The sequence below is a fragment of the Pyrus communis genome, chromosome 8 (genome assembly GCF_963583255.1).
Source record: "Pyrus communis chromosome 8, drPyrComm1.1, whole genome shotgun sequence".
In the NCBI taxonomy this organism is placed as follows: domain Eukaryota; kingdom Viridiplantae; phylum Streptophyta; class Magnoliopsida; order Rosales; family Rosaceae; genus Pyrus; species Pyrus communis.
In genome coordinates, this window is record NC_084810.1 from 8,897,643 (window position 1) to 8,919,341 (window position 21,699).

At 38.6% G+C, this 21,699-nt stretch overlaps 2 protein-coding genes across 2 annotated transcripts; both read left to right on the forward strand.

Moving 5' to 3' along the window:
- Positions 1-283: 283 nt before the first annotated feature.
- LOC137741643 (putative EG45-like domain containing protein 1) lies at positions 284-856 on the forward strand. Its single transcript, XM_068481334.1, has 2 exons — positions 284-383; positions 585-856. Exons 1-2 carry the CDS (start codon positions 284-286, stop codon positions 854-856), a joined length of 372 nt encoding a protein of 123 aa, XP_068337435.1.
- A 15,450-nt stretch (positions 857-16,306) lies between these two features.
- Positions 16,307-18,381, forward strand: LOC137742681 (glucan endo-1,3-beta-glucosidase 7-like). Its single transcript, XM_068482608.1, has 3 exons — positions 16,307-16,460; positions 16,663-17,949; positions 18,176-18,381. Exons 1-3 carry the CDS (start codon positions 16,391-16,393, stop codon positions 18,208-18,210), a joined length of 1,392 nt encoding a protein of 463 aa, XP_068338709.1. The 5' UTR covers positions 16,307-16,390; the 3' UTR covers positions 18,211-18,381.
- The last annotated feature ends 3,318 nt before the right edge of the window (positions 18,382-21,699 follow it).

Consider the following 21,699-nt stretch of genomic DNA (forward strand, 5'->3'; position numbering starts at 1 on the left):
AATAAATGGTATTTCTAGAATATAGAATTACATTAATTTGAATAACTTAAACTTTTGTCCTTATAAAACTTGTGGTATATGTTCATCTCCTCCAATAAAAATTCTGGTACAAATACATTGTTCAATTGAAGAAATGCCTAGCATTCATGTATTGTATTAATTTACAATTTATTATATAAAGGGATGTGACCATACCAACGTATTATACTACACTCGAACTCTTTTGAAAAGAATAAGGTCATAATATTTATCTGAGTTTTGACAACGCAAGAGAGAAGAACAAATGCCGAAGAACATTTTAGTTGTGTTATGCATTGTTGCAAGCTTTATCTGGGCATCAGTAGCCACACCAGGAATTGCTACTTTCTACTCAAGCTATATTCGTAAGTTTGTTTTCTTCCTCACTCTTCTTTTTTCTTTAAACCACTGTATTGAGCTTCTGGAGACGAAGAAAACATTGTATATAAATTATGACATAACACGGAACTAAATATAATTAACGAAATGTCCTTTTCATAAACTGTATATAGGTATAATTTTTAAGGAAAATTGATCAAAGGTGGATATCTTTTTTGTTTTTACAGCCTCAGCATGCTACGGGAATACACCACAAGGCATTTTGATCGCTGCTGCAGGTGATGCGATATGGAACAATGGTGCTGGATGTGGAAAGTTTTATAACGTCAAATGCACTGGACCTCGAAACCCAGTTCCACATCCATGCACCAACTCGACGGTTAGAGTAAAGATCGTTGATCATTGTCCTGGATGTCAATCCACACTTGACCTCTCTCAACCGGCTTTCGCCAAAATTGCTAACCCGGTGGCAGGAATTATCAACATTGATTACTGGTAATCGTATTTGCTACACATTACCAAATTTGTTCTACGTGTATCTAATTTATGAATAATATTCTTCTTCGTGCCGATTTGCTGGGCATGAAGATCTTCAGTTATTACACAAATTATTGTAATATCGTCAACATTACTACTAAATAAAATAAATATAAATGTTATTTAAATTCTCACCAGATGCACATGAGACATTTCATTGTTTACCACAAATTAAAATTAATTAATCTAGTTTAGTTGACATATGTTGCAAGATATTTATGTACGTCCAGTAATTGGTATAAGTCGCACGATATTTATGTCTGTCCACTAATTGTTATAATTGTTGTAATGTTAGTCAATTGATTCTCCCTATTGAATTAGGGGTATTTTTGTAATTTTTCAGAATAGCCGCGCCACTATATAAAGGTGGCTATACCTCACATTTGTAACACACTACTATGAAATTCTTGAATAGAATTCTCCCACTCTCTTAAATTATTTTCCTCTAAAACAACATAACAATTTTTACCCAAATTTGCCACACCTAATTCTATTGGATCGAGCACACATTTTTGTTTCTTTGAGACGAATTAATTAACGAAGAAGCAAGTCTAATTAACTAAATTCCTATAGTGGAACATCCCAAATAAATTCAAAAATTGTTGAACTAGATCATCTTAGCCTAGAGGAGTTTGAATTGCTTAATGTTTTCAGTTTGGCAGTTTTCCCTTACATTTGACAAAAGAAAATTGAACATAACAAAAGCTTTCATGCATGTGTCAAATTGTTATTGTCGATAAGACGAAAACAATCCTTCCATGTAATGAGCCAATATATTTTGCTTGCAAACCTCATAGATACAAGCGAAGCACATACAACGCATGCCAACATGACCTCCTCTCCACATCTTTGATGAACATACGTAATTATATGTGCCAACCAGTCTCATGTTAATGATTCACTAGTTAAAATGAGATCATGGGTGCAATAGGCTATTATATATAGTTCATTTGTTAAGAGCATTCACCCTTGCACCGGAAGACTCTTTCCCTTGTCCCTTACTCTCTCTTTGGTTGTGAGAAAATTTACTCTACTGATTGGTCTTTTGTTCGCACTGAAAATTTACTTACAAAATCATATATAATAGAGAGCTAGAAGAGCTGCTACTTGCCCCATTCGGACTCAAAGCCCTTAACTAGTTCAAATTCCAGAATGCAGCAACAAAACAGATACAACAAAGCAAAAAGAAACGCATAATTATCTAATATCTACCCATCTCTACACCCTCCCCTCCATCCATGCCACTCGAGAATTACGCTGACTCCAACCGCTACCAGGGCGAGGTGATACATCAATTTCAGCTCCATCTCCATTCCCAGCTGCAATAAAAAGATTTTGAGTCAATTCGAAAATTCAACAGTGCGAACCACATTCACACGGAATAAAAGAATAGATAACGTAGGTAGAGAAAGGTAGAAAGATGACCTGATCTGGAGTGATATCGAATCCAATGCTACGGCCACCATGCGAGAACATAACATCGTCGAGCGCCACAGAAAGTTCACTACAGTAAGCACTCGTACACCTCTTCAGTGGAGTGCTTGGCTTCATCCTGAAGAACATTTTAGTCCAGCCCTACAAACCGCAATGAATTGTGAAATAGCAAACCTTAACTATAATATACAGATATTCAACAGAAAAGAGATCTATAATATACAGATAAAGTGATCAATAATGGAGCACATGTATTAAACAGAATAAATAAAAAGCATATCAGACTAAATGTATATTAACTACGGAAAATGAAATATATGTTTTGGATTCGTTTCTGGGATAAAAACAACACTCTAAGGACGCATTTCCATAACCGTAATCGGAATTAAAATACGAAATTGAATTTTAATTATGGGGTATAGCTTTGTTTACTAAACTTGGGGAGTAAAAAAAAGGTGAGACCCACACAAAATTTTGGAATTCAATTCCAAAATTTGGAGGATTTGGATTCCTTAGATTAACATGGTATTTGGATTCCTAATTACTTTGGCAATCGGAATGACATTTTTGTTTCCTTTATGTCCTCACTTCTTTTATTTCCAATACTATCCTTTATAAACCTATTAACCCTAGTTTAATTATGCACAACTCCTTACTTTTTTTTATTTTCATGCTCGTTCACATTATGCACAACTACATGCATATGCCGAAGAGAAGAAACTACAACTTGATTGAGAAAATTTAAATATTAAAGTAAATGTGACATCCCACATCGCCCAGGGGAGTGGATCCTGTAAGCCTTATATGTATATTCTCATCTCTACCTAGCATAAGACTTTTTAGGAGCTCACTGGCTTCGGGTTCCATAGGAACTTCGAAGTTAAGTGAGTTCGGGCGAGAGCAATCCCAGGATGGGTGACCCATTGGGAAGTTCTCGTGTGAGTTCCCAAAAACAAAACCGTGAGGGCGTGGTCGGGGCCCAAAACGAACAATATCGTGCTACGGGTGGAGTCGAGCCCAGGATGTGGTGGGAGCCCGGGTCGGGATATGACAATTTGGTAAGGGGTGGATTGTGACATCCCACATCGCCCAAGGGAGTGGATCTTGTAAGCCTTATATGTATATTCTCATCTCTACCTAGCACGAGGCCTTTTAGGAGCTCACTAGCTTCGGATTCCGTAGGAACTCCGAAGTTAAGCGAGTTCAGGCGAGAGCAATCTCAGGATGGGTGACCGTTTTCATGTGAGTTCCCAGAAACAAAATCGTGAGGGCGTGGTTGGGGCCCAAAGCTGACAATATCGTGCTACGGTGGAGTCGAGCCTGGGATGTGGTTGGGGCTCGTGCCGAGATATGACAATTTGGAAGTTTTCATGTGAGTTCCCAGAAACAAAACTGTGAGGGCGTGGTCAGGGCCCAAAGCGGACAATATCGTGCTACGATGGAGTCGAGCCCGGGATGTGGTTGGGGCCCGCGCAGGGATATGACAATTTGGAAGTTTTCATTTGAGTTCCCAAAAACAAAACCGTGAGGGCATGGTCGGGGCCCAAAGCGAACAATATCATGCTATGGTGGAGTCGAGCTCGGGATGTGGTTGGGGCCCGTTCCGGGATATGACAATTTGGAAGTTTTCATCTGAGTTCCCAAAAACAAAACCGTGAGGCCGTTTGTCACATCCTGGCCCGGGCCCCCACTACATCACGGGCTCGACTCCACCGTAGCACGATATTGTCCGTTTTGGACCCCGACCACGCCTTTAAGGTTTTGTTTATGGGAACTCACAAATTGTCACATCCCAGCCCTAGCCCCCACCACATCCCAGACTCGACTTCACCTTAGCACGATATTGTCTGCTTTGAGCCCCGACCACGCCCTCACGGTTTTGTTTCTGGGAACTCACACGAAAACTTCCTAGCGGGTCACCCATCCTAGGATTGCTCTCGCCCGAACTCGCTTAACTTTGGAGTTTCTACGGAACCCGAAGCAAGTGAGCTCCCAAAAGGCCTCATGCTAGGTAGAGATGAGAATATACATATAAGACTTATAGAATCCACTTCCCTGGACAATGTGGGATGTCACAATAAATACTTAAATTTATAAGAATAAATAAATAAAAGCATTTTAGTGTGTCTATGAAATAAAAAAAGCAATTTAATTTTTTTCTTACTCTTATATATTATATCAAATTTTATTTAAAAGGTATATAAAATATTTGATTTGGAACAAATGTATTTTAGTAATCATACTGGTTAATATTCTAATTCTGCTGAATTAGTAAAAAGCTTTATAGAATTAGTGTCATTTTTATTCTGATTCCAAAACATTTAAGTAATCAACTCCGACAGGAATCCGATTCTGACTTCTCTTCATTCCAACTCCTTTTTAATTCAATTCTTCCTCAATTTAATTCATCATATTTTCATCACGGTTACGTAAATGCACCATAAAAAAAAAGAGATAGGGGAAGACGGGTGGTCATGGACTTCGATATTGATCATGAGGTGGACGACTCCCAACATATTGTTTTGTGGTCTGACAGGAACTTTGCGACTCGCCCCCATTTCAAGGAACTAGATCCTCTCCTGAGCTCAGGATGGGGATCCTCCTGAGCAGCCCATCTGGATTGTTCAAATTTGATCCAACGGCTCCAAATAGGAGGCCCTTCTAAAAGTTATAATAATTGGAGCCGTTAGATCAAGTTTGAACGGCCCATATGGGCTGCTTAAGAGGATCCCCATCGTGAGCTTAGGTGAGGATCCAGTTCCCCATTTCAAAGCCTTCAATGATTTGCTTTTCTTTGTGCTTCTCTCTTTACTTTGAGAGATTTTTCAGTGTGACCGATATCACGTGTTATTATACAATTGGTGAGATATATGTGTTAAAAAGTTAATAACTTTAAAAAAAAAAATTCCACCACTTACATAAAAATACGTGGTGTATCACCCGTATTCCCGTCACAATAAAAAATTTCTCCTTTACTTTTTCAACTTTCAACTTTCAAAACAAGTGAAGACTCTTGTAGTTAATGCAATGAACTGTGCAATTCAAAATTAATTATGGCTTTCCGGAGAAGTTCTGCATATGAGCTTCAGTTCTCGAATAAAATTATTTGAGAAACATCCTTGTACGCAGGGGTAGAATAAAATACCAAAAATATCAAAACTAACCGGACCCGTATAGAAGCCGAACAAACAATGTATCGAACCAAAAATATTGAATCATTCGGTACCTGAATGGAAAATACTGAACCATTTAGTACCCGAAACGAAATAGATACCAAAACTTTCGGTACATGAATCAGTATAAAATACGTGTTTGTTCAGTAAGATTGTACCAAACCGATTTAAATTTTAAGATGCATAAATTTAATTATACATATAATATATAAGATTATAAATTGTTACAGTCATCAGGATCAATTGAGATTTAATCTCAACCATTGAATTGATATCATCTTTCTCGCCCGACACCTCTTTACTTCACGTCAGTCTTGACTCTATCGACCTCAATTGAGATATAAATTTTAAGGAAAAATATCGACTTTAAGGAAAAGTACCAAACCTAATTAATCCTTTTATTTGGATTAAGCCACACTTTATGGGTCAAGACAACTGTAAAGATTGTACATTTAGGGTGCGTTTGTTGCACCGGACTAACTCGGACTGGACTAACTTTAGGGACTAAGTTTGATTGGCTTAGACTAGACTAAGCTGGACTGACTTAGTGAAACATTTGGTGAAGTGTCAAACTAGAAAACTAGACTAACAATAAATTATTATTATTATTATAATATTTTAATTTATTTCCTGTTAAAAATATCAACATTAATATGGAAAAATGGGGCATCTTCTTCACAAATTGCTAGTGCTCATCTGCACATAGAACTTCTATTCACATAATCCAATAATTGTTCAATGATCATAACTAAATGGTATCCCATAAAACTAACAAATCCAAGCCTACCTTCACAAACCAAACACAACCAATTCACAGAATCCATCAAATATTCTGAAATTTAAAGAACAGAACAAATAAGGTAAAAAAAAAAAAGAGATGAAGAACGCAAAGCACCCAACCCGGAACCCAATCAACTTCTGCAAACCCTCCATAGTTGTAATCCTTCGTAAGGAAAATTAAATCCCAGAAAAATCAAATCCTTTAAGCTCACTTGTATATGCAGGACCAAAAATTCAATTTGAAAACCTTAAATCGTCGAAGTTCTGTCGAATTGGATACGGAGCTCGTCGGTTCTCCAATTGAAGATCGAATTTGAGGTCTCATTCTAGGTTGTGGGTTGGGGCGATAAGAGAGAGATTGGTGGTGGTTTGGACTGGTGGTGTGATCTTGGCTATGTTTGGCAATTGAAAGATGTGTAGAACTTCTAACGAATTTGGTTTTGCAATTCGAATATGGGATTTGCAATGGAATCTAGGTTTCACGATTCGAATGTGGATTGCAATTTTGGCAAATTTGGGCTCTATCTACTGGCTTTCAGGTCTGGGTTTTGCGATTCGAATCGAAGTGAATCAAACGATAGCGAGAGCAGGGAGAGAATGCGACAGGTTCTGGGTTCTGAGAAATTTGAAACAAGCAGACAATGTGATTTTGGGTTGGCGAGTGTTGACGATGTTGGCAACGCAAGCAGACGAAGCAGCAAAGACAAGAGATTGAGGATGACAAAGAGAGAGAACGTGAGAAGATGAAGATGCAGTAAAGGTCTTGGCAGTCTCATGGTTATTGGGGGGGGGGGGGTCTCGTTAAGACCTCTTAGTGAAGGGTTTTGTCCATGCGAGTCCCCTTTAGTCTTATTAATGTTAATCCCAGCATGGAACAAACACGGTATTAGACTAACAGTTAGTCCAGTCCAGTCCAGTCCCACTAAGTGAGGGCAAACAAACGCCCCTTTACATTTGTACCACATGACCCACAGCCCACACAACATAAGTGCCGAAATACTAGCTGGAAAATGTTCTGCTGCCAAAATCTTCGACGAATTTTTTTAACTGCCAAGATTCTAAAAATTTTTAGCTCTGGTTACCTTGATTGGTTATGACCCAAAGCCCACACATCATAAGCGCCAAAATACTTGCCAAAAAATGTTCGGTTGCTAGATTCTTCAACAAAATTTTTTAGCCGTCGAGATTTTTAAACTGAAAAATTTTCAGTCATCAAAAGTTTTTACTTCCAATTACCTTGATTGGTGGTGGCTTATATATTCAATAAAAAATTAGAAATAATGTCTACCAACTCAACTAACTGCATTAACTTGTTTGTATCTCTTTATGTTTTATTATCTAAATCTCTACTAATTAATAAAACATTTATTGTCAATCAAAACCCTATGAAATTACCAGTTTAACCCTCTAATTAAAACAAAACATGAATAAGAAATATGAGGCAGAAATGTAATTTCACACAACCAAATTTTGCTATTTTGTTTTTTCAAAGCCTCATCCACTTGTAATCCTAATATATCTCTAATTAAAAATAAAAATGAAAAATTCCCACTCCCACATTCTCTATCACTCTCTTCCTCTCTCCTTCTATTTCAAAAACAAAAATAAAAAAACTTCTCACATACTTTGTGTGTGCCTATATGCTAGTAATCTATTAACAAAACTCTTTTTGTTAACCAATAGAGGGTGAAAAAACTAAATTAACTTTCTCAACAAAACTAAATGAAATAACTAAAAATATGAGAAACAATCGCTAAAAATATGAACAATGATGTTCCCTGACCCCGAATGTCCACTTGGACTCCGAATCGAGCTATGTTGGCCGACACTTAAAGGTGACGAAGCCATAAAGTGTAGTGATGTGGAAAATATGAATAAATTTAAACCTAAAAGTGTCTCAATGTAAGAGTGTGCTTGTGAGCGGGAAAGAACTCATTTCACACGTGATGTCAAGGCATAAGTAAAGTACAGTAAAATTAGAATAAGAATTATACCATCATGAGTAGTCTCCGATATCAGCGTTTGCCAGAAATTCTTGTCGACACGAACACTGCCACTAAATCCTGAAGGGGCGAAAAACAAAGGTGAGTGGTCTTGAAAATAAAGTTTTGTAGAAATCTTTTCAAAACGTAATAACCCATCACCGTAAAACAAGTTTAGTTTCCAAAATATACATATTACGTGTAGTATGAAAATACTTACTGTAGCCTACAATATCTCCAAAATTCAATACGTCACAATATTTCATAAATAACCATCTAACATTGGATGATCACATAATCTCTCATAATAAACATAAATAGACATATGCTGACACACGAGTTCATGCAGATGTATTCTAACATAAACAAGACTGGGCGTAATAATGATTTACGCTCTAGTACTACAATCACGTGAAGATTGGCGCTATGTGCATCACATACGATTCCTAATTGCTTACAACAATCTAAGACAAGACTGGCACCTAAAATGGATCCAAAGTGAGAGTGTGGTGCGATGTGAACATATACGTAAAGCATAGCCCTGACTCAAGCGAGTTGTCACATCCCGGCCCGGGTGCGACCACTTCCGGGGCCCGACTCCACTACCGTAGCACGATATTGTCCGCTTTGGGCTTACCATTCCCTCACGGTTTTGTTTTTGGGAACTCACGAGCAACTTCCCAGTGGGTCACCCATCATGGGATTGCTCTAGCCTCATTCTCGCTTAACTTCGGAGTTCCTACGGAACCCGAAGCCAGTGAGCTCCCAAAAGGCCTCGTGCTAAGTAGGGATGGGAATATACATTTAAGGATCACTCCCCTGGGCGATGTTGGATGTCACAATCCACCCCCCTTAGGGGCCCGACGTCCTCGTCGGCACACAAGCGACCAGGGTTAGGCCCTGATACCAAATTGTCACATCCCGGCCCGGGCGCGACCACGTCCCGGGCCCGACTCCACTACCGTAGCACGATATTGTCTGCTTTGGGCTTACCATTCCCTCACGGTTTTGTTTTTGGGAACTCACGAACAACTTCCCAGTGGATCACCCATCATGGGATTGCTCTAGCCTCATTCTCGCTTAACTTCGGAGTTCCTACGGAACCCGAAGCCAGTGAGCTCCCAAAAGGCCTTGTGCTAAGTAGGGATGGGAATATACATTTAAGGATCACTCCCTTGGGCGATGTTGGATGTGTCACATCCCGGCCCGGGCGCGACCACTTCCCGGGCCCGACTCCACTACCGTAGCACGATATTGTCCGCTTTGGGCTTACCATTCCCTCACGGTTTTTTTTTTGGGAACTCACGAGCAACTTCCCAGTGGGTCACCCATCATGGGATTGCTCTAGCCTCATTCTCGCTTAACTTCGGAGTTCCTACGGAACCCGAAGCCAGTGAGCTCCCAAAAGGCCTCGTGCTAAGTAGGGATGGGAATATACATTTAAGGATCACTCCCCTGGGCGATGTTGGATGTCACAATCCACCCCCCTTAGGGGCCCGACGTCCTCGTCGGCACACACGCGACCAGGGTTAGGCTCTGATACCAAATTGTCACATCCCGGCCCGGGGGGGGACCACTTCCTGGGCCCGCTCCACCACCGTAGCACGATATTGTCCGCTTTGGACCCCGACCACGCCCTCACGGTTTTGTTTTTGGGAACTCACGAGCAACTTCCCAGTGGGTCACCTATCATGGGATTGCTCTAGTCTCATTCTCGCTTAACTTCGGAGTTCCTACGGAACCCGAAGCTAGTGAGCTCCCAAAAGGCCTCGTGCTAAGTAGGGATGAGAATATACATTTAAGGATCACTCCCCTGGGCGATGTTGGATGTCACACGAGTACTGACACCAGTGTAGCATACAATGAGTAGATAACGTAACTAAAATCATACAGCAATAAATTGATAATTCATGTCACCATAATACTATTCATAACCATAAATATAATTAAGACATCAATAAGAATACGCATATATGTGCATCCTATAGGACGTAGCATAATTTTATAATTTCTATCAATGCACTAAATCTTATAACAATTAAGTTAATCTAGGTGTATCGTAGAAAAATCCTTATGAAATATATAAATGGAAACTAAAAATTGTATATGTACTATATAAAAAAGAAGACTCACTCACAGTTACTTGCGAAGTCGCAGCCTTTCGAATTAGAAAAGTCGGAGTCTCCGATAGTAATCGCACCTAAGCATAATATTAGGACATGTGAGTAAAACTCAACTAAAACGATTAAATTTGGAGAAACAAATGGTGAATTCGAAATAAACGCGTCGAAATACGCTAAGAAAGGTCCTAGGAAAATTTTGTAAAAGTCAATAGTCAATCAAAAAGTCAATCGAGACTCTAAGTCAGTCAACTACGTTAAATCTTCAGAATTTCACTTAGTGGATGTCAAAAACAGAATCAGGACGTTGAAATTAACCTAAGAGGGTTTCCGAGAAAATTTCAAAAAAGTCAACAAAAATCAACTAATAGCCAACAATTAACTTTAACAAAATATTTCATTCTCAAATGGAATATTCTGTTAAAGTTAACTTAAAGGTTAACATAATATTCCTTCCAAATCTGAAATGGATTCGGGTCGTATATCTCACCCACAGTTCTAGGTTGGCCCTTTTTTTTTTTTTTTTTCTTTTTTCGATTGCCGTTGCAAATGTCGAAAACTAGGGATTTGGACAGGAAACTTCCACGGCTCTGATCAGCTTCAAAACTCAACTAAAACCAACGCATAATATATGGCTTTTAAGTTGGGGAAACAAGGAAGAGGGATATACCTATCCTGTGGTCGAAGTTGGCTGGAAAATGGCTCGAAAGCTGCCGTATCCTTTGCCGAAAACTGGGTAAAAGCTTCCTGAGGTGTTTCTTTGTGTTAAACGTTGTAATGAGGCTAAAAACGATATGAAACTATGATTTAGGACAACCTACAATGGTTTCGAGGCTTATCCTGCACGAAAATCTTGAGGGTTCTCCAAGAACCAAAGGGGGAAGACAATGAACAGTGGCGACGTCGAGATTGGACTCCAAGGTCTTGGCCTGGTTCGACATGCGAAGGGTCAGACGATGGTGTATGTCTAGGTTGGTTGGTGCAACTTACCGGAGACGACGAGGCAAGGTGGTGGCATCGGTGATGTCTTACCGAGATGAGAGAGAGATATAGTTTGAGATGAGAGAGTGAGGGAGTTCGATCCCCTTGTTTATGAGTTTTGGGAAGGATGACAAGGTAGTAGTATTTAGGTGGCGGTTCAATAGAGCTTGCCGGATGAGTGGTGGTGATGGCGGGTGATCTCTGTGTTTACATAGAGAGAGTGAAGAGAGAGAGAGAGTTAGATGAGAGAGAATGGAGAAAGTTTGAAATGAGGGAGAGATAGTGCTCCAAAAAGAAGGGAGGCACGGGAGTGAAGGGAGGAGTGGTGTGGGCCCTACTAACTCACAAAACAAAGCCATAAAAGACAAGATAGAAAATATCTCAAAAACGTGAAATTACTAAAACGCCCTTCACCTTTGTAGTTTCGTAAAATTGTAACCATAGCTCCAATTTCGATTCTACTTACACCTACGCGTTTGTACCAATGAGTACATCGAGAATACGATAAAATAGTAGCTCGCACACATCACTAAATGATGGTCAGTGAAAGTCAACAATCTCGCCTCTAGGGGCATTTTCATCAATTCACTCCTTTAAAAATATTAAAATAAAAAAAATTAGGGATGAGTTGTTACAAACAACATCTTCAACGACGAAAAATCATTTGAAGGTTGTCAGCAAAAAGTTTTAGCGAACATTTTATATTTTTTCTAAATTTTATTTTCAAAATTTTAATAAACACGCATGACATATGTACAATTGCTAGTATTAGTTAACAAATGAGCATCAATATTGAGAAAAAAACTAAAGAAACATAAAACTACAATAAAATGTCACGAGGCCAAACAACTCCTGCTAAAAGACGTCGACAGAATACAAGAGCTTGCTCAAAAAAATATTAAAATATATCCACGATGCAACCGTACTCTTGTTTCCTAGGGTTTCAAAGCCCAAGCCTTGTCCAAATACGAAGACGCAACAAGCCATACGAAATAACCAAAAACAAAATAGTCAACGCTCGTTGAATCATCTCCAATGAATTCTTAGCGGAGAAGGAAAGGGATGTCCCAACGAAACATCCCGCATGCACCCGACAAATTGTAATAAAATTTCCAATTAATCTACAAATTAATCAATTAATTAATCATCCCAATTAATATAAAGATTAATTATTTCTAAACACATTACGTGTATAGTGTATAAGTCAACATAATTAACAAAAGGGTAATTAATGTTATGAATACTATATTTTTAAACTAAATTTTGGTAAATCATATGACGTGATTGTTGATAATTGAATTATTATTTAAGATCCAGACTCATGAATGTTGGGACTAAAAAATAGTCCATGCCCCCTGCCTATTCACTGTTTAATGCCCGACCTAATGAGGATTGGTTGCAAGCCAAAATAATGGAGTGACACTTGTCTCCCCCTTCATAGATGAACAAGTAAACTACCACATTCCCAACTAAACTACCTACTTGTAACGTTTTCAGTAAGAAAACCAAATGTATATGTACATATCATGGGAATGGGTTGACCTCTGCGCGCGTTATCTAACCAGCACTTTTGGTTTTTCTTTTCTTAATCAATGGGGGCTGGAAAGATTTAGAGTTGCAATATACATTTCTCACCTTGGGAGAAACAAGTAGCACACTTGTACAATATCAAAAGGTTTTTTTTTTTTTTTTTTTTTTTCGGTAACGGTTAAATAATTGATTATGCGAGGTTAGCCTTTATGTTCTGGTCTAAATGCATTTAGCGCTAATCTTCTCTTGAAGAAAAGAGAATCCTAGCAATCACCACAAGACCAAACCTACATGGCCAGTTTGTAGCAGTTTCGTTCAACAATATTTCATCAGAGAACATGTTTATAGAAAAGATGTTACTTAAGAAAATGAACCTACAAAATAGTGCTTAAAATGCTTCTAATCTAAATTGAAATGTCTCTGGAGTCTTGAATGTTAACGTTGAAAATCATGCAACTTGATTCACCGTTAGAAAAATAAAAATAAAAATCTCTAAAAACACTTCTTGAGAGATTTGTGTATCCATTCCGATTTATATCTCCCTGTTTCTGTCGATCCCAGCATGTAACCTTTGATCACGTGGTCTAGAGAAACGAGAGATGCACTCTGGGAATAGCCCACGTTTTTCGAATTCGATTTGGGATAGGCAATCAAGCAGCAGGCAAATCACTCTTTGTTTCTGAGAGATTTAGATTTAGAGTATATCCTCAATTACTTAGGGGTAGAACTGATTGATATGTCTGGCAAAGTCGCAAATGAATGATGACTATGAGAGACCAGTTAAGAACATAAGGGGTCAACAGAGTGGCTAGCCAGCCGCGTTCTTTTTTCCTTTTCAAACCAACTAGTCGTTGTAATTGATGACTTTGTTGGTTCTCCAATCTCTCAACCCTATCCATAGTATGTCTAGCAAATCTACCAAAACACAAGCAAATAAGCTGCTTCTTTCGTTTCACATGATCATGCAAGGAAATTAAATACATAATACAAAATTAATGCATTTGATACTTAGTACTACGGTCTAGTGATATTTCTCTTTACTTATACTACGGTCTAATGATATTTCTCTTCACTTGTAAGTGAGAGATCATAGATTCGATTTTCGCGAAAAGTGAACTTGAACCACATTATTACTAGAAAAGTTCATTGATTTCATTTCACACAAAGGCTATGTTTAAGTAATGCGATATGTAGTGCGCATGCAGATAATACATACGAAATTAAGCAGCTTCTTAGTATAATAATTGATTGTTTTAATATTAAGTAAGAAGATATTTCTAAAAGGGGTCAATATCTAATTTAATTTTATACAATTTTATACTCTGATTGGTGTTCTGAATATATCTAGTAATTATCCCACTAAATTTGAGTTGTATAGTTTATTAACAATAATACTTGAATACCCTCTAAGGGGATGAACTCATTTCCCACTTACAAGTAACGTATTTTCGTTGTAGAAGTTTTCTAATCGGAATCATTTAATTTCTTAGTCTTCACTTGAAGATCATCCGTACAAATTTTTATTTGAATCGACAATCATTTAATCATCCAAATGTTTTAAATAAATGGACGGTGAACTATTAGTATGTTACTTGGTACCTACACCATCCATTTATTTGAGACACACTAGCTAGGATGACTTACAATTCCCGATTTGAATAACAATTCTTTGTAGGAATCATCTTCAAATGAAAATTAAAAAATTAGACGATTTTGACTATAAAATTTCAACGATAAATGTATTTTAGTTGCAAATGGGAATGAGCTCATTCCCAAAGAAAAGATGCAGTAGTATTATCCTTTTTTATTGTGACAATACGACCTTTAGCTTCTTTTGAGTTATTTATTTGATTTTGTCTCTTTTCATCTCTGTCTTAAAAAAATGATTATATAACTCGATTAAGATTGAATTCTCTTCTAATACATATGTGAATGCGGTTTATGGTGATCATCATTAATAAATTAGCTCAACAATCTGAACAGTATATGTTAATTACATAATACATAAATACTTGAAGTACCGCATTAGAAAACCTATAAATTAGTTATTGCTACCAATTAGCAAACGCTTATTTTGACAACAAGAATCCTTATAAATCTTTTTACATTATTTTCTTGACAAAATGTTGGGCGCCGTTGCCGCCGAATTAATATATTTCATCATGACATTGATTGATGATAGAATAAAGGTATACATATATAGAGTTCCATCCATATTGCTCACTTCACAGAGATAGTAATGAGTTCTAAAATTACAGAACACTTTTATGTAAGACGGTTGTATTGCTACGTGTTACTGCTCTAGGTTGTATTGTATAGATTAACGTTTTAACATGAGTTAATTTTTAGTAGTACGTGTATGATAATTCTAAATTTTGGTATATCATGAGTCCAGCTCATGATAAAATTTTGGAGAATACTACGTTCAAGGGAATGTAATGGTTGGTTTACCCACTTTATACGTTGGAATTGCGAATGACATTAATCAAACATAGGAACTCTATGTGGTGCATGCATATATGAAGTTCCAAGGCTAATTAATTGGATGGCTCATGAAATTTTCGACTTCCAATTATAGTAGCGGAGCTAATTCTTGGACTAACTGGGGTGTTTCATCCATACATACAAATAGATATGGCATTTCCCCATTGTAGATCATCCAAAAGCAAGCATACCACTCATTTAGAGTGTTAGAGAGAGTGCATGATACTTTCTTGTATTCATCAAACCTTGTATTTGCCTTAGTAAGATTGTTCTTGTTGTACCGATTACTTTGATATAGTGAAAGCTTGATCGATGCTCTATGGACGTAGGCACAAATTGCTGAATCACGTAAATTCTTGTTGTCGATCTTTCTACTTTACTTTTTTTTTTTTTTTTTCTTTTCTATTTTATAATACCGTGAATCCTAATACTATAACACCTTATTTATTGGGAGTAAGAAACTAGAGCCAAGCCAATGTTTAGGTAAGTTTTTCTCTCTAAGTTAGAAAGCAAGAAAGTAAAGCATATGATTAATATAAGACAAACCAACGTTCACATTTGGGACATAATTGAATTAACACTCATTTTCCCCTAAAACATCATAATACCATGTCATGCTCCATGCACCAAGCAATGGATCCGACGCGTCGTGACACTGACAAGTCGGCCACCAAACGCACCCCTCAATGAAAACCCAAATATTCCATCCGTCTGATCCAATCAACTGCCACGTGTACGGTCAAAACAAAAAGAAGCCAACGATTCAACCCAGATTAGAATTATTAAAAAATCTAAACACCCAACATTAGCAATACGTAACAAATAACGGTCGTGTAAATATGCGCTTCCGCCCGTTGCGCAATGTGGAGCGGTTATACCCATTTGTTTCTATCCCCACCACCGTGTAATATTTGGCTCTATAAATAAACCCTACAATCACACTCAACAGAAACCCCATCACCTCTAAGCATCTCTTGCTCTGCTCTGCTTCTCTCAGAACCAGAGCATCAGCATGGCCACCTTCACATTCCCTCTCTTTCTCTCTCTCCTCCTCCCACTTTTCGCTTTTGCAGCTGCTGCTGGTACGTACATAATAACGCGGATATACGTTATCAGATTTTCTATCATGCACCGGCTTATCTGATATGCTTGTTTATTGATTGTTCAAATGCATTGTGCATATCATGTTAGAGCTTGTGTACATTTTGTGCTAATTAATTACTTATGGGTTAAATTTGAACTCATTACATCTAATGGGTTTTTTTTCTGGCTTTGCGGAAACAGGTACTGTTGGAATAAACTACGGCAGGATAGCGGACAACTTACCACCGCCCGAAAAGGTGGTGGCACTCTTCAAATCCCAAGGCATTAACAAAGTGAAGCTCTACGACACCGACGCCGCTGTCCTCACCGCCCTCGCCAACTCCGGCATTGGAGTCGTCGTCGCCATCCCCAACGGGCTCCTCTCCTCCGCCGCCAGCGACCCCTCATTCGCCGACAAATGGGTCCAATCCAACATCTCCCAATACCACCCCAAAACCCAAATCGAAGCCATCGCCGTAGGCAACGAGGTCTTTGCCGACCCAAACAACACCACCCAATTCCTCGTCCCCGCCATTAAAAACATACAGTCTTCCCTCGTCAAGTACAACCTCAGCTCCATCAAACTCTCCTCCCCGGTCGCCCTTAGTGCCCTGAATTCCTCGTACCCGCCTTCTGCCGGGGCCTTCAAACCCGACTTAATCGAACCCGTCATCAAACCGTTTCTGGAATTTTTAACCCAAACGTCGTCGTATTTGATGATAAACGCGTACCCATTTTTCGCGTACGAGTCCACCTCCGATGAGATTTCTCTCGACTACGCTCTGTTCCGGACCAACCCGGGAAATCCGGACTCGGGTAACGGGCTGAAGTACTACAGTTTGCTCGATGCCCAAATCGACGCCGTTTTCGCCGCCATGTCGGCTGTCGGATACGGTGACATAAAGTTGGTGGTGACCGAGACCGGGTGGCCCTCCAACGGCGATGAGAACGAGATTGGCGCGGGGAAAGCCAATGCGGCGGCGTATAACGGAAACTTGGTGAAGAGAGTTTTGACGGGAGGTGGGACCCCCTTGAAGCCAAACGACCCGCTCAACGTCTATCTATTCGCTCTGTTTAACGAGGATCAGAAGACCGGGCCCACATCGGAGAGGAACTACGGTCTGTTTTATCCGGACGAAACGAAGGTTTACGACATTCCGCTTACGGTGGCTGGGCTGAGTGGGGCCCAGTCATCGCCGGCCAATGAGAGCAAGGTTCAGGTCCCGGCAGCGTCGCCCTCTGCGGGGAACACGTGGTGCGTGGCGAATGGGAAGGCAGGGGAGGAGAAGCTTCAGGCCGCACTGGATTATGCTTGCGGAGAAGGAGGAGCTGACTGCCGTTCGATCCAGGAAGGGTCCACGTGTTTTAATCCTAATACGCTTGAGGCGCACGCTTCGTACGCTTTCAATAGTTTTTATCAGAAGAAAGCACGCGGGACTGGCACGTGCGATTTCGGTGGTGCTGCCTACGTTGTTGCTCAACCTCCAAGTACGTAACACACTCCTTTATTATTTCATCTCTAAATTTCTTGATTTAATTTATTCAATTTATGATTTAATTTTTAGCATACCAAATTAATGGTGTATACGAAAATTCATCCATTGTTACTCGAAAGGGTGATGGATTTTGTTTTACGAATACTAATCTAACACGGAATCCTCAACACGAAAGTAATATGCATACTAATTTCTTCTTTTTTTTGTATTGTTGGTAGGTTATGGGACGTGCGAGTTTCCGACACGTTACTGAATGAAGAAATTAAGATGGGGTTGTTTTAGTTTGGTGAATTATTTTTTGGTGCCACCCTTATAGATTTTAGAGCAGTTTAGGCACACCTATCTGATTTGTATTTGTATTTATTTATTGCTATCACCATTATTTAATGAATATAGTGATTTGGATTGGTTGTGTTTGGTTCGACTTATTTATCTGTAATTACTTGCATGTTCCTTTTCTTCTAGATTTCTCAGTCTGCATTTCCGTTGGCTTTTGTTTTTGTTGGTATTGCGACTATTGTCAATTATGATTGAGTTTTTTAATTCGGTTTGATGGGAGTTATGTACTTATGGTAGGCTACAAAGCTTATGTTAAAATATGTGACATAATTGACTTATTACTTATTTTTAAAATTAAATTATTGTGAAAGAGTTAAATTAATTATCATATTTATCGATGATGTCTACATTCACTTGTTCATAAAATTCAAAGAGAAACGACATAAAAATACATATCAAGGAGTGATATATAGTAGCTAATAATAAATAAATAATATATATATATATAGGGGCTAATAAACTCGGTTGAAGTGGTCATGACAAAAGATCTACTTATATTTCGTTTGATCTCCCTTGTATTATCCTTTCTTTAAAGCTTTTGTATGATGGTAGGAAATCCTTTTAATCTTTTTTCTTTTTAATTTTCAAAATGGAAAAAAATTTTGAGGATCTGTTTTTTTTTTTTTTTTTTTTTTTTAAAGGGACAACTAATGGTAAGTCATAGTTACTTATCTCTTTCGGGAGCCAGAAAGACTTACAAAGACATTTCGGTTTTCCTCTGACCACAAATTTGACTTTTACTTTCAAGGATCTTTAGATATGCTGAATTGGAGTAACTCGTAGAAAGGCTGCAATGTAGATTGGGCTTAGAGGGCTCGTGCAACACTTTAGATAATGGGCGTGAGCTTGCAAACCCAAAACACTTGGGCCAACTCAGGTGTCCGCAATTAAATGTGAAGAATCCAAATTACGATTTCAGCATATCTTGTGGGATTGAAACATGTTTGATTATGTTTTTGCCATTTATTACTACGGTTCAACCTTAACATATTGTGTTAATTTACACAATTTGCGTGATGCACATGTCGTAAATTTAGGACCTAATGACTAAATGACTACTTCGTTTTGGGTAGGGACAACCTGAACTTCTCATCGTTCAAATGATGATAGCTAAGAATGGAACCTCTCACACTCAAAGACTAGGTTAATGCCAATCAAGTTTGAATCCTCAACACCAAAATCAGCTTCAATCGCAAAGTTATCGAACGTGAAGGTTCTAAGAACATGAATTAGACTTATTGATTATCATATTACCATATATATATATAATGCATGTACAATCATTAATGACACACTCCGACCGAAATCAAGGCGTGTTGGCCGTCATGTGAGAGTGACGTAACCATGTGCACAGTGTGAAAGCAAAATGATAAAGAGAAATACAAATAAATAAAAACCAAACTACTAGCAGTACTAGCTAAGATAACATGCTAGTGCGAGAGTAAGTGTGAAATACACAACCAGAGCGTAAATAGCCTAAGTGCAGTCCGACTGGACAAGTACTAATTAAACAACACCCAAAGGTGACCCTGCGTTTGTGAAATCTGTCAGAACCACCACTGGAATCCTCGTATGCCACCAACGATAACTTCTACCCAGAACCTGGAGGGGCGCAAAATAGAAAGTGTGAGTGGGCAAAAACAATGTTTTTCAAAATCATTTCATTTCTCAAAAGTTCTAACCCCTCGATGTAAAACCTGTATAATTTCCCAGAAAATATAATATATAACAATATATTCCACAACCATGCTCAGAATAGCAAAATTCATCATTATACCATGTCAAATATCTCAGCATAAAAATATATGTAAGCCAGATGATATCAATCAATGCAAATGATATGTCAGCCGGAGTCACCTAACGTGACCAATACAGCTAAATCTAGAGCTCAAATCCACATCTCAACAACTATACCTGCACACGAGTCGAAACCACCTAAAGTGGTCTGTACGACATGATTGGGTGTAAATAAATATGCTCAAGTGCTACAATCACGTGAAGACTATGTGAATAATCGCGGGTCACCTACGAATCGGAACCACCTATAGTGGTTTGTACAATAGGACTATGCACCTAACTTGGATCCAAGATGAGCGTATGGTGCGGGAGGTGAACATCACGTGAAGGATTGTGCCCTAACTCTGGGCGGGAGTACTAACACGAGGGTGCAGGTTTATGAGCTCTCAATGCCTCTTAACATAATCATCATAATGCAACTCATCATTATCAACACATAATCTCACCTGAAACTTACCTGAGCGCCCGCAACGTCAACAACCATAAACATAATCAATGATGCACATTTAAAGCATAAGCATATTTGGCATGGCATTTCATTTCATCAAATCATTTAAATTCATTTTCTGGGAAAAATACCAAGTATATAGGTATATACGGAAAACCAAAAGCCCACTCACTGGTATGTGGAAGGGTCATAGCCCCCAAGCCTCGATTGACTACGCTCGTCCTCAAGATAGGTCTCACCTATATGCAAAACAACTATATAAATGTTAATTTAAAGCACATAAACAAAACTAGGTAATAACTTCTCAAACATTGCTTAAATGGGGTGTTTGAATATACCAACGTGATCTACTCAACACCATAAACATCCCCATATTTTTAAAATAATTTTTTGAACACCCACGCTCCAGCCACGCGCAGGCACACGTACTGGAACCCTAATGACGTTAGGGAATATTCCATCTAAAAGCAAGCATATTCCGTTAAAACTAACATGACGTCGTTAACTGTCGTTATGAATATTCCATTAAGATTAACGGAATATTCCCCTTTATTCTACGGCTAGTTGCCAGACTCTGTCGCCGTCGTCGGAAATGGGAAAAACTTCCATTCGTCATATCTAACTCGTTTCTCAACCAAAATTCACGAATTTTATGTCAAAATGAAGCTTAGGACAAGGGAAAGAAGTTTATACCACTTTGAAGCACCAAAAATGTTGGAATCTCGCCGGAGAAATCTCACAAAATTCGGCCAACTTTAGAACTTGCTATCCTAACGTCCAAAATCCTTCAAACTTGCTCTCCGAGCTTCGTGAGAAAGTTCTAAAGCTCCCTACGACCTTAAAAACTCCTAAAAACCTCACAATAATTAGTGCATGAATAGTGCATGAAATATGGGGTTAGGGTTCTTGAGGTTTTTGAAGGTTTCAAGTCTCACAAATGATATATATGAACTCAGAAACTTGCAAGGAGTTTGAATCTTACCTTCTAGACATTGATTCGTGCGTGAATGGTTGGTTTTGAAGTTCGTTCATACAATTGCAAATGAATGGAAGAAATCCGAGAGGAAAGAGAGAGAGGGTCAACGGGAGAGAAAGATAGGGTGTGAGTGTATGGTTCAGATGGCAGCCAACCAAAAACAAAAGAAAACAACTAAACAA